Raw genomic sequence first — 14,431 nt, 5'->3', positions numbered from 1 at the left:
TGTGCTGGTGCATACTGCCATCTACATGCTATCTTACAGAATGCCTCCCTGCCCTCTGCGTGTTTAGCAATATTTGATATGTGGGTCTGTGTGAATGGCTCTCCATTGTTTGTCAACTAGTGCCACCCCCAGATCCTCCTCTCAAGCCCTCCTTTATGGAGGGTTCATTTCAGTGGCATTATGGAGCAGGGTGGATTATATATGGGACATCAAATGATGAGAAGTCGGGAGACTGCTGCCTGTATAGGAGGGTGAAGCACCCAGTTTCTAATATGCAAATAGTGGAACTTCTCTTGCTCCGGTATACGGTATGCTAGTTTGATGTCCTCAAAAGGGCAGATGAGGACCTTATAGAATAGGTCTCTAAGCCAGTAGTAGTTGTTCACAATCCATGCCTGGAATTGGAAGTCCCTGTTCCCAAGTACTGAGGTAATGAGAGATGGATAGAACGTTATTCCCTAGTACAGGCCTGGATTGTGGCCCTCATGATCGGGAAGTTGTAAAGATTGCGGCTCCTCTGGAGCCAGAGGATCTCTGCCAGTAGTCTGGATATCATATTCAGATCTATAAAGCACTAGGGTTTATCCATTTGTTCTTGCATCCACTCCAACACATATCTCCCCAGGGATGCTAAGTAATGGAGATGGATGTAGTGGGTCCCCAGCCCCCGTGTCTCGGGTGGCATGTGCTGGTCTGGTAGCAGAGTCAAGGTCGTTTCCCAGCCCAAACAAATAATTAACAAATGTCCGTTAATTGTGCTAGTTCAGTCTTCAGGAGGGGGGGGGGGGGGGGGGGGGGGGGGTTCGTAGAAGGCCCTGGAACATGTACAATATCTTGGGGAAAGTAGACATTTTGAAGGAGGCTATTCTCCCCATTCAGGAGAGGGCATGGAGATGCCACGATGAGCGGAGTGCCTTGAGAGATTGCACCAAGTGTTTGAAATAGCTTCTAGCACATGTATAGAGATCTACCGTCAGGCTGACTCCTAAATATGGAAGGAAATTTTGTCCAGGTGAAGGGGGTCTCCGCTTGAAGCTTGTGGAAAATCGACCCGTGCCCCCTTTACCCCAGAAACCACCAAGGGCTTCATAGCCTGCTAGTGCCCTGTATTCCTTCTAAATTGGCAGACGGTTTTGAAAGAACTGGGCCGGGTCAGTCAGGGAGAGCAGGAGGTTATCCAAAAATGGCAATACCTTGAGGGTATCCTAGTAGAAGGAGGCACCCTATGGTCTCGGATCCTCTGCAAGAGAGGCTCCAGGTACACAGCGAAGAGCATTGGAATTAGTGGGCACCCTGGTCTGGTGCCCTTTTGAAGACAGACCTTCGATTTGATGCCACAGACACTAGCTCTGGCCCAAGGAGAGTTGTAAAGTGCGTCAATCCATTCCGGAAGCTGGTACCAAAGCCGCCTTTGCTCAGGGTATCCTACAACACAGACCTTGTGATCTAGTCAAATGCTTTCTACCCATCGAGGGAAAGCATGATCATCTCTCTGTGGCACTTCCAAGCGAGATCTATAACGTGGAGAGCTCATTTGGTAGAGTCGCTGGTGTATCTAGACGGGACAAAACCTGGCTGGTCTGCATTTATCAGATTAGGAAGGTAGGCTTCTAGACGAGTCACAAGGGTTTAAGCCATTATTTTGGTGTATATGTTCAGGAGGGAAATAGGTGATGGGATTGGCTTTAGGTTGGTCTTTATCCGGCCTGGCAATAAGGGAGATAGTGGCTTCTGCCATGGTCTAGGTCAGTCCGCGGTTCGCAAAATATGTTGCGATGTTTTCACTTTATTTTCACATTCCATCCCTCCGTTTCTTAATATCTTTTTTATCTCTCTAAAAAACTCCTTAAATATACAATTCTTTACCTATAAAGCATGCATATCATTTCATCCACTGATATCCTAGTCATGTATTTCAGCCAATAGTTAGGTCCAGTATTTCCACTTACCATATATACACTTCCCAATCTCCGACCATGCTTTACTATCTTCTTAGCTGGATATCTCTTATATGGCAGCCTGAAATCTTGGAAAAACCATTTCAATATTTTCCATGGTTATCCTACATGGAAATGAAACAGTAGACCCTAACACGCAGTTGTTAAAGCCATTTGTTCTGCCAAATTGTATCAGAGAATTTCTGAGCCAATCTAGAACTTGCTGAACATATCACACCCTGAGCATCTGTGTAGGGAAATGCCTCTTTTTGCATGATCACCCCAACATTTTGGACTGATGCTGCAGGCTTTTTTGACTGAGAGTGAACTGAGGTCTGCTAACCAGACCTTAGTGCCAGTGATCTAACCCCTAACAAGGTACATGTTGAATTGGCAACCCACAAATGGCATGAGCTGCCTTAATTATAGGCCCTTGGTATATGGTACCAAGGGTACCCAGGGCATATAAGACAGAGTATCACCTCAGGGTTGCATCACTGGTTGTGCCACCCTGTGTGTGACCAAGTACAATATGGATCTTGACCTGCTACTGCAGCCAGGAAGAGCAGTTTTAAAACTGCTAGTTTAACTTTTCCATCCAAACCAATGGCAAAGCCCCAATTTACCTTAACAATATATGCAAGTCTCCCCTAAGGAAGGCCTATCGTGCCCCAAGGCAGGGAGCTGTATATATTAAATAGGAAATATATTTTTATATGTCCTAACAGCAAAACTTCAAAATTGTTGTTTTTTTGCTGTGGGAATGTTAGTATCCTCATTGGCTAACACAGAATTACCGGGTGACCACTAACTTCTGAATGGGACTACTAAAATGGGTACTTCAAGGTATCAATTTAATCGTGGCATTAAACTCGAAAAGGAAACTTTTCGAAAGTTGCCACTCTGTAACCCAGTTTGTCCAGTGGCCTCACACTGTTGCTGGACACAAGGCAGCTTTCTGCCCTCCTGGGGAGTAGTGTGAACAGCCCCCAAGCTTAGGAACAATGGTAGCCTGCTACAGAGGGAGTTGTTACCTCCCTCTTGCAAGAAGCCACTCGGGGTGTTGGCTGCCTTTTGTAGGTAAATTGCGATCACACTCCTGAGGGGTATCCGCTTTGTTCAGGTAGACAGGTTGGCAGGAACAGAGAGAGGAAGCCAGTGCCCAAACTGGTTTTCCCATGGATGTGTAGCCCACAGGTAGCCATACCTCTAGGGTGGGCTACCAAGCTCCTAACAACTAAGGAAGGGTTAAGATATCTATGGACTGGGAAGAATAGAGCACCCTGGGATTGCTAGATACCACACATTGCCGAAAGTTGTCACAGGGTGGAAGGGATCCTGGCAGCCCATTAGCTAGTGACTGCATCATCCCCCCAATACACTTACTGGGCATAAATATGGCACTCTGAACCTCTGATCACGCTGGAACTGGAGAAAGAACCTAAGAGGGACTGCCCTGCTGACCCCGTGAACTGGCAAAAGAGGCTGCACCGTCTACTGAACTGCACCTGCCGCACCTTGGGATAGCAAAGACCAGACTGTGCCTGTGGATCCTGGTTCAAGGAAAAGACACTCCTGAGCCCCAGACCAAAGAAGCAACTGCAAGGGTCAGTCAGATGCCCTTCTGAAACCAGGGCCATCAAAGGTGAAGTACCCCAACTCGGCAAGTCAGTAGCCACTTCTGGAGAATCGCCACTGACCGCCGCCGAGCGCCCCAAGAGATTGAATCTTGGTAGGCAAAAGGTGCACTTGAGTCTGCCAGACCCGGGAGTGTCATCCAAGTACAAATTGGTCGCCCAAGGTGGACACTAGCCTCCAGAAGGATACTGACGGACCCGTTGTGGACGGAGACCGATAGCCCAGCAGCAGCTGGACTTCTATTCACTCTAAGAGGAATTAGAGAAACGCCGACCTTTGTGACCAAATCGTGTCACTTGACCCGCGAAAGGAGCAGTAACTGCAAGGACACCCCATCGACCGCACAGCTCCCAGAGCATTCTTGAGCATCCTCCATCTCCTGCATCCATAGCATCAGGACCACTCCTTTAAAGTCTGTGGTGTAAAGCTCAGGAATGGATTGGAAAATGCTTTGGCAACCAGGTAACTGTCTAAATACTCCTTAGTGGCACCCCAGACCTGTTCCCTGCCGGATTAGGTCACCCTCATCAGCCAGAGTAGGTGAACACAACTTTTCCAAACTTTCCGGTTACCAATGCTTGGTTGCAGTGGTGACCAAAAGAACTAAGATTTAAGGTTACTTTAAAAATCTATATCCCAGGAACCCTACGCAGATATTGCTCATTTTGGCCTTTAAAAATTCATAAAAATATCATCTATTTTTGTAAATTGGTGCCAGATTTCTTTCACATTGTGTAACTTTCTTATTTCATTGTTTGCTGCTTCTTAATGTTTAACACTAGTTAATTTGTTTAAGCCTTGCTGCTCGAAGCCACAGTTACCCGGAGATGAGCGAAGGGTTTTTCTAATGAGCCTGACGGGACCCAAGAAAGTTTAAGTGTATTACACGGTAAGGTTGCACAATCATACCATATAATTCACCCAAACCCTCAAAAACTGCATGTGCCCCGCTCAGTTAATTAAATCGGGAATTGCTAGAGTGCCCTCCTACATCTAAAAGAAACATTATTAATGAATACCTGCTTGTTTTTTGGATAGATTAGAGCATGTACATGGTTTATAAGTCTTTTGTTGCATTTTACTGTATTTCATCATTTTAGAGCTTTCCCATCTCTTGTCCCAAAGTATTTTGAGATCAGGAGTCAGTGGTTCGGAGTCTAAAATGCATGGATTAGACAAGACTGTTGGTAGCAGTGTTTTCTGCTAGAATTGAGAAACAGTTTTATATGTGATACCCAGGTTGTGTGCTCAAACACTGAAGAAGTGGCATACAAATGCATCTTAAGAGCATGGCAGAAAGCAAAGAAGGGTTAAAATGGGCTTGCAAGAAGCATTTGCAAACCATTTAGGGTTAAAGCCTGGCAGGTACTAGAGACTTACTTAAGAGATAGTTAAGGGATTTTAGAGCTCTGGGAGGGCGGACTTTTTCTTAGCAATTCATTTTATATAGTGAGCATGTCTACGTTGAGAAGCAGAAACTGCTGCTATATAAAGAATATATGAATTAACAGCATTAGGGCCATTCATGATAAGAGGTGAGTTGTTCTTTTAAATTGCATGGTGTGCGTTTTGATTGTAAGAAACCAGATGCCCACCATCGGATCTTTCAATGATCAATGCTGAGAGCTTTGAAAGATATCCTTCTGGCCACTGAGAGACAGTGTAGTGCTTTGAGGGCAGGGGCTCGTCTGTATGGGTTGAGGGCATGTCTAGCTGCAGTGTTCTGTTTTCACTGTAGTTTGGGGGTTGATTTTTAAGGCAGGCAGTTGTGCTGTCAGCAGGCTAGACTGATATAACTAGACTTGTATCCTACTCATTCCATTGCCAGAGGCAGGGGTTATTGTGTAGTAGATACTGATCACGTACAGTGAGGATGTAGCCACTCTGTGGACTTGGGATTGAAGAGAGAGGTTTTGTGTACAAGATGAAACAGTGATTACCCTCCCGCCACTAGAATTTAAATCCCTTTTAAAAACCCTAAGTGGTAAGCTCAGCTTCAATAGAGATATCAAATTTTGTAATACAAAAGAGAGATTAAGGATAATAATTAGGACGAGCTCCCCGAGAATCTCCCAGAAATATTTATCTTGGAATTCAGAACATAGAATTCGACGTTGGCTCACCTTAAGTCGCATTAATCTTTTACCTTTAAATCATTTCACAGTAAGCTGGTTCCAGAACATGAAAAAATGAAAAATATGTAACAAAGGGGTTATGATGGGCTACCCCTGTAAGGGAAAACATGGATAAAGGGGATTTACAATGGGAAACAGCCAACACAACAGTAGGAAAAAATGTGAAGTAAAAAAGATTGAATGATAAGGTACATTCAGTTTCTCTTCTAAGGTGACTGCCATTGCAAGGTACTTTAATGTCTATCTGAATACGTGGTGTTTAATCCAGCAACAAACTTCTTACAAGAATTTTAAATCTTTAAAACACACTTTGTGTGAACATTCCACCTTTAAATAATAGACAAACACGCTGGGATATTGAACTGCTTAAAAACGAGATCCTCAAACTTGGAAACTTTGATTATTTCAAACAAGTATTGAAATTCATGGTACAGAAATCATAAAATCAGGACCGTCACCACTTTTTGGTGATTTGTATATACTTACTCTTCACCCAAAGAGCTCCTGAAGAGAAACAAACAGATTTTTTTCTACCTATAGAAAGATTTGAACATTGCAGGAATTATAAAATTGCAACGATTAGGTAACAATTTAGAACATTAAAACAATAGAAGTAAAGGTAAATTAAAAAAAATAACTACAAAAAGCATAAAAGATACGTTTAGTACATCAGAAAACCAAGGTCCAACTAATAGAGCATTACACATGTCAGGATAAACTAAACAGTCTATGTGCAGACAAAGCGGTGACTGACACTCCTTGGACAAAACGAAAAATTCAGCTTAACCAACTTAGATTGCTTTTTAGTTTGTGTTTTACCTCAAGTTTTCCTCCGGGTTCATAATTTTTTGCAGGGAAATAAATGATCTCTTGCACTTCATCGTCTGGACGATCTGAATTTTTTCCAAATATAATCCTGCCACCAACTGTTGCTGGAGGTAGAGCTACAAGGGTATCACAGGAGCAGGGTTCCATGCTGGTTAACGCCCACCTTTAAAAAATATTAGAAATTCTATTAATGTAATTTAGTAAAAACAATACAAAGACCTGGCAACATATTCTAATATTTTCTATAGTCAATGTACCTACAACCTGCGCAATACTATTGAACAGTGCAATCAGTAGAGTTAAAGTAACCGGTCTCATGACAGTGCTCATTAACATTTTATTAATGCACAGTACTTTAAGCCTAATCTTCATCAAGGTCAAAATTACATCTAGCTTTAGTTAATCTCACTCCAAATAGATCTATATTTTATTAAGAGATGGTGGTTTCCTGAGAATTAATTGTATTCGTTCTCAATGAAAAAGATTATTCTACTTAATCTACATTTTACTAGGTGCTTTTCAATACTTTCCATATGATAACCTACAATCCTTCCAATGTGCATGGTGAACACAGCATGCTGTGCGTTCAATACAATACTAAATCATACAGCATTACAATCGATGGAACCTATATCATGCCAATGTTATTGTTGTTATCATCAACTTGATCAAATATGTTGAGGTCTAATATAAATTGCCCACAGATGTATGGCATGTTTAGGTGAATTTGAAATATTATACTTGCAAATATTCTAACTTTAGCATAATTTTAATTTTGGATGTTAAATGGTATTAGCACTACACACTTTATTAAATTCTAACATATGTATAGTTGTCATAGGAATTATACAATATTGTCAGTGGTTACACTAATCATAGCTGCTTGGGGATGTTTTTCCATAATTTATGTCTAGGATCGAGGTGCTAGACACCATATGTATTACAATAACTCAACCAAGATCCTGAAGAGAGACGGTCTCGTCTTCCCTAATTAATTCTTCCTCTTTTCTTTCCTATCTTTTAATAAACTGTACATGATGTGCTTTTATGGTTTTAATGTAAAATCGAATAAGGATATTACCTACTACCAAATCATACTGAATCAAAGTAAATAAAAGCAGATTATGTTACCGGCCATGACAAGCATAGTGCATCGAGGAATGTGTGCAATATAAGAAAAACATGCACAGCTATCTCCAGAAGTATTTATTGTGAAACTACAAAGTAGTAAAGTATTTTCTCTGCTTGGTTTAAGTACACTGTTGTGAGTTGAGTGCTGTAGAGAGCAACCAACATTTGATTAATACTTCTGGAGAAGACAATATTTTAAAATACATTAAATCCTCCTTTAGTATAATGTAGAATGTATTACCCTACACAAACAAAACAGATAACTTCACAGATATTTAAAAAAAGATTAAGCCTTCATTTCTCAAATGGGTCATTCTTTTAACGGTATAGTTCCTGCATTTGTTGTTTCAGAAGGTGAATACTCCTTTTAGTGGCTCTGGGAAATCGATTCCTTTCTGCACTTGCTTTCAGTTCATGGGGCTTGGCGGCAATTGCAAAAAATACCCATCTGCTGGTGTGGTGTGTCCTTATACAGTGTCCGTATTTTATACTTGAGTCCATTTTCATTCCTTATATGTTGACGGACTACAATACTGGCTTTTCATTCAATGTGCTGACAGGCCAGACGCACGCATGAAAATATGTTTCCAAGTAGGTGGTGGAAGCAACATGGTAGGGCTTAGGGTTTCGGGACAACTGCCACATTTCACACATTCAAACATTCCGGTGTTCTACACAAGTCCCCTTAAAAAACCCCCGCACTGGGGATGTCCAAGGCTACCTGCGAAGACCTGAGCAGTGTGTCGCATACTGGGGATTTACACTGTTCAAAAATGGAAACGTGTTGCTTTCTGTCAATATTTTACCATTAGGTGTATCAATGTAGCACTAATCTATCCACAATATAATATTTGTTAGGTAACTTTTAGGATGTTCTTAATTTTGTAGACTGCCAACTTCATTGAAAGAGTACTGGAGATACAGACTACAGATCTATTACAGCAGCAAATTTACAAAGTAATATTCACAGGTTTTCTTACCATTACCTATTAAAATGCAGCTCTGCATCAGACAGGTAGTTCTGATTGGTATTGGCCTACGAGCATCAATTAGCTGTGTTTCCAAGTGTGGCCATAGTTACTTAAATGCAAATATGGTTCTCCATCAATGGAGTGAGAAGGTAGAACATCTCCCCAAGAAGCTGTTGATCTACCTATGCATTCTGCCCAGCTGTGGAAAGCCCAGGAGAGTATTCATCAAAACTGAGTCCCTTGGTGGAGTTATGACCATCATGTTACCAACACAGTAAAATTCGATGAGTTCAGCTGACCATGGCCTGCCATTACAGGAAGACAAGTGTTTTCATATTTGCTACAAATGAAGACAGTCTAGCTGCCTGCTGATTCAGAGGAAAATTATAATGATTTATATGCGGCTGTCACTGGCCCCAGCATTGGCTGTGTGAGTGGGGATTGGCCGCAAGGCAGCTTGTGGCTGGGCCCTGCACCCAACCCACCATTGACGGGCATCCTGCATAGAGCATGCCTGCAAGCCTGTAATGTGGCCAAGTCCTGCAGCTAACACGCCACCTGCACCTAGTCCAGAGCAGATGACTAACACCTGCTGTGCACAGCCTTTGGCCAGGCCTATGCCCAACCGGCTATGAATAGCCAAGCCTCGCTCTCCACAACTGCCACTGTGTAATGAGTATGTATTTTTTTATAATGAATTACTTGGAAAACATGTGTTTGGTTTGAGTGCTAAAGTGGTCTCAGGGATCAAAAGTATGCATTATGGATGAATATCTAGGAAAGACATTCTTGCTGTAGACGTTCCTCTTTTTGTTCCATCTACTACTGGCAGTCCACAATCTGTACTAAGAGAATACATGACTGTGTGCCAACCCTGGTTGCCCAATCTCCCACAACAAAACACACGTAAAACGTTTACAACATTCACTTATGCCACTTCTGAACTTGGAAGCCTTGTTCCTAAACAGCTAGACAGCAAAACACTTACACCTGTCTCTAGTAGACATCGAAGCATTCATGCTAGTACGAAAGGTTACAGCAAATCATAAAATTCATATAGATGGCTCACATTTTAAGACCAGGATCTGATCTTTCTCGCCTGTTAACTCAGGTATCACAGAACTTTTACAAACACTAAACTGAAATCTTGAAAAAGCAATAACACTGGATCAAAATTCTTAGATGCAAAGTAGCATCACTAAGATGATTCTACTCAGATGCGGGTGCGCCAATGTATTTCAAATGGTCTTCTCAAACCCAATGGGAAAATTCTGTAACATTTCAAGTTGGACATTCCAGTGAATAAATGAAAGAGGTACAACATCTACCAAGGCAAACTTTGCACCCATACTTTAAAGTAGGCCCAAGGTAGTTAGTACCAATCAAGGTGTGAGTTAAAAAGTGGTATTTGTCCAATTTCCAAACTCTATCCACTATGATGAGAGTTATTTAAAGAGCGCACGTTCACCAGCGGTTTCTTGGCGCTAGGGTGGAGGGGCTAAAGACCGAGGCAGTGTGTATGAATTAGTTGTATGCTTGAGAGAAGAGCCAAGTTTTAAGCGATTTCCTAAATTGAGAATAGGAGGGTATTTGGCGGAGTTCTGGAGGGAGAGAATTCCAGAGGAGCGGTGCTTGGGTGAAGAATCTCAGGCCGCCATGTTTCTTTCGTTTGAAAGTGCAAGGGGACAAGAGGTTCAGACAGGAGGTGCGTAGGTCACGGGGAAGAGCATAGCGATGAATTTTGGACGCAATGAAAGAGGGTCCATGGGATGAGAGGGCTCTATGGATCAGGCAGCCAAGTTTGAAGAGACTGCGCTGAATCACTGGGAGCCAGTGAAGGCTGCTGAGGAGGGGCTTGGTGTGGCTGAACTTCGGCTGGTCATGGATCAGCCTGGCTGCTTGATTCTGGACTAGTTGGAGTCAGTGGGATTGGTATGCCAGGATTCCGGCGTACAGAGAGTTGGTGTAGTTGATGCGGGACATGACTAGTGCCAGGGTGACTTGGACGAGAGCTTCATGAGAAAGAAATCTTCAAATTTTCCTGATTCTGAGTAGATGGAAGAAGCAGACAGAAACCACCGAGTTGATATGGGCCCTCATGGAGAGGTCGCTACTAATGGCGACGCCTAGGCTCTTGACCGAGATGACTGGGGATGGCAGGCAGCCCAGGGAGAGAGGCCAGAAGTTGGAGTTCCAAGAGTTGCCTGGAGGCCTGTAAGCAACAGCTCTGTCTTATCAGGATTGAGCTTTAGCTGGTTAGCGTTCATCCAACTGCTGATGAAGGTCATAGTGGATTGAATGTTCTATATAGAGGAGGGAGAGGGATTAATGTTGAAGATGAGCTGAAGGTCGTCGGCATAATTAAAAATGACTACTGCTCTTTTCTGGAGTTCGGAGATAAGGGGGAGGATATACAGGTTAAACAAGAGGGGAGAGAGGGAGGAGCCCTGCGGACTCTGCAGGTGAGTCTTTTTTCCTCTGAGGAAAAGCTGGAAAGCTTGGTAACGGTCGTTGAGAAACGAAGTAAGTAAGTAATTCTTTATTGTTTAGGTTAATAAAAACCGTTACAAAAAAGTGCGATAAAACAAACTCATAAGAAATTTAAAAGACCTTAAAAGCAGAAATTCATGGTTGACTGAATAGTAAAGGTAAAAAACAATAAAACCCCACGGGAAAAAGTTCAATGCGCTTAGTCCTATACTGGGCTTCCACTATACAAGTGCCTGGGTTATTTGTTTCCGTTCCGCTAGTTTCAGAAATTTCACTAGCTTCCCGTTTAGTGGCGGGAGACCAGGATCAAAACAAGTGAGGACAGCTTGTCTACGTGAGCGGACTCCTAGTTCGTTGAAAGCTGTTTTCAACAAAGCTACTCTTTCTTCGTTCAGCCTCGGACAAGTGCACAATAGGTGTTCCAAATCTTCGATTCCTGTTCCACAGAGCCGGCATTTGGTCCCATAGTTCTGCCTCAACCATGGTGGTAAGTGAGGAATGGCGGGTAGAATCCCCAGCCTGTGTTTGAAAAAGGCCTCTTTTGTTTTCCAGCCATACCCCAGACCAAAATATGATTGGAGCCCCGGTGTTCTATATGTGCACAAGGTCATCCAGGCATGTTGCCTATAAGAGAGCAAAGCTTTGTCCTCCACATGGGATTGTTTATTTAGGCTCTTGTTCACTATGCGCTTGAATTGCGCATGTGATACAGGAGTCTCCCATAGGTCTTTCAATCCTGTGATGGACAAGGACTCCTATAGGTATTTTTTTGCCGGCATTCGCGATGTGGTAAGCATGTCTTGCCAGAGCTGTCGGTTCAGGGTGTTTTCTTGGGAGTTCTTTAATTTGTGCCAGCACTTGATGTATGAACCTCTACGAGCAAGCGTTTGGCACGTCAACCCGAATTCCAACCGAATCTGGGCCTGCGAAGTATAGGGTGGTAGATTAGAAAGAAATCTATAGGCCTTTGAGATGGTTGTGTCCAGAAGTTTAGCATCAGTTCCTCTTAGGGCCTCACTGCCATACGTGATTGATGACTATTTTAATTTTGGCTACTCGTAATAGAGGAAGTAGAGTCTCACCGGTCAGATTGGTCTTTAGCTGTTTCATTGTCACGACTATTAGTATGCCTTTCTTCTTGATGGCCTCTAATTGGTTTTGGTAGCGGCCGCCTTTATAGACTTGGATCCCTAGATATTTGTATTCAGAGCAGTTTGAGATTGCATCCGAACCAAGCATCCAAGTGTACGACTTTTTGCTTCTAGTTATCGAAAGAACTTTTGTTTTACTAATGTTCACTTCTAATAGGTTTGACACAGCATAACCATGAAGCGTTTTGATAAGGTTTTGAAGGCCAACTTTCGTGTGACTGACCAGGACCACGTCATCTTCATAGGAGATGCTGGACAGCCCTTTACCTCCGAACCGCGGAGCATGCGAATTGCAGGCATCTAAGGCGGGTGGCAGGTCAGCTGTAAAAAGATTGAAAAGAGTTGGAGCTAACACGCACCCCTGTTTTAGGCCCTTTGTGGTCAGAATGCGCCTAGAGAGGTGCGAGCCGTTCCCAAGCTTTACCTGGACCCATGTATTTGTGTGCAGCTCAATCAAAAGGTTTAGTAGGGGCGAGGGAATCCCCCAGGAGGCCAGTTTTCGCCATAGGATTTCTCGGTTGACATTGTCAAAGGCCGCTTTAAAGTCCACAAAGCAGAGGTGGAGAGCCTGCTTGGTCGCTCTTGCCTTGTCAATGAGCAACGAGATGGCGATCAAGTTAGTTGTTGTCCCCATGTCTTTGCAGGACCCCGTTTGGCTGGATGGTATTAAGCTTTGGTTTGCAGCCCATTCTCGCAGATGGGTCAATAGGAGTCCTGCAAAGTATTTGGCCTCAACGTCAAGGAGTGCAATCAGTCGGTAGTTTTTTGGATGGAGTCTATCCCCAGCCTTATAGATCGGTGAGATGATCGAGCCCCTCCATGAGGCTGGAAAGCACCCAGAGTTGGTGACAGATGAATAGAGGGGGATCAGTGTGTCGGCCCAGTAATCAGGTTCAAGTTTGAAGAGGGCCGGGGGAATACCATTTGGTCCAGCTGCCCCATCTTTTCTACCTTTGGAGATTAGTTTCCTGATTTGAGCTGATTTGAGAAACGAAGTAAGCCATCTCAGCGGTGGGCCCCGGATGACGGCGCTCTCGACCCGATCGAGTAGAAAGGTGTGGTCGACGGTGCTGAAGGCCGCCGACAGATCCAGGAACACCAATGCCTGCGAGGTGTTCTGAGTTCGTCATGGACAGCCAGGGCAATGGACTCGGTGGAGTGTTGGGGCCTAAAGCCAGCTTGATGGGGGTGTAAAAAGTGGGAGTCTTCCACAAAAGTGCTTAGGCAATTTTCTACGAAGGCCTCCAGGATTTTGCCCAGGAAGGAGAGTAACGAAATGGGCCGGAAGTTGCTTAGCACCTCGGGGTTGGCACCTGCTTTTTGAGTATGGGTGAGACTACTGCAGTCTTGAAAGAATTGGGAACCACGCCTGAGGTGAGGGAGTTATTGAGGAGAGAGAGGGGGGGGTCAGGATGTTGAGAAATATCTCCCGGGCACTGTGAGGGGGACAGCTGTCCCGCGGGGAACCGAAACAAACTTTTTTGAGGGGGGAAAAGATAGCCTCCTGAGTGATCAGAGGGAAGTGGGAAAAGAGAGAGGGGTTGCGGGGAGTGTTGCTGGGTTGCGGGGAGTGTTGCTGGGATCAGGGAGTGAGGCGGCTTAGGGATACTAGTTTTGATGTTGGTAATTTTGTCGATAAAATAAGTGTTGAGGGAATCAGAGAGAGATTGTGATGGTGAAGGTTTGAGAGTGACACGGTCAGGTTTCACAAGTTCATCCACAATGGAGAAGATGTCTTTGGCTTTACTAGTCAAGACCAAGATCTTAGAGGAGAAGTATTCAGTTTTAGCTATGAGGATGGTGGTTTTGTAGTCCTTTAAAGCTGAGATAAAGATAGATTTTTTAAGGGGACAGTAGTCAAGTCTCCACTTGCGCTCAGTTTGACTTAGGGCAAGTTATCGGTCTTTGAGGTCCTTTTTGAACCAATGCTGGGCATCGTGAGGCCTCTTGTTTTTGAAAAAACATGAAAAATAGTGTACACAATAGAAATAGCAACGTTGCTGGCTGTGGAATCTGGACATCAGAGTCCCACTGTCATCTTCCCTGCAAAATTTGTGGCAAATTAACTTATTTTTCTGCTGTGTCCCTCAGTTCCCTCACCACCCAAACTGAAAGTCCCTAAGAGGCGAGGCACAAGTCGTAAGCTCAAG

The 14,431-nt window shown here is 43.7% G+C and overlaps 1 protein-coding gene across 3 annotated transcripts in view; it reads right to left on the bottom strand.

The window, feature by feature from the left end:
- SCRN3 (secernin 3) overlaps positions 1 to 14,431 on the bottom strand; it is a 172,583-nt gene that overhangs the window by 130,483 nt on the left and 27,669 nt on the right. For all 3 annotated transcript variants that reach the window (XR_015308418.1, XM_086956154.1, XM_086956155.1), the window contains exon 2: positions 6,530 to 6,701. Coding sequence is in view for 2 of the 3 variants with exons in the window: in XM_086956154.1 (XP_086812280.1) it covers positions 6,530 to 6,685 (156 nt within the window). In the remaining variant the exon portion in view is untranslated. The remainder of the gene's footprint in view (positions 1 to 6,529; positions 6,702 to 14,431) is intronic.

Source organism: Lissotriton vulgaris, chromosome 2_1 (assembly GCF_964263255.1).
Source record: "Lissotriton vulgaris chromosome 2_1, aLisVul1.2, whole genome shotgun sequence".
NCBI lineage: Eukaryota > Metazoa > Chordata > Amphibia > Caudata > Salamandridae > Lissotriton > Lissotriton vulgaris.
The sequence above is the reverse complement of the archived record's forward strand: the minus strand, read 5'-3'. Positions and strand labels throughout refer to the sequence as shown.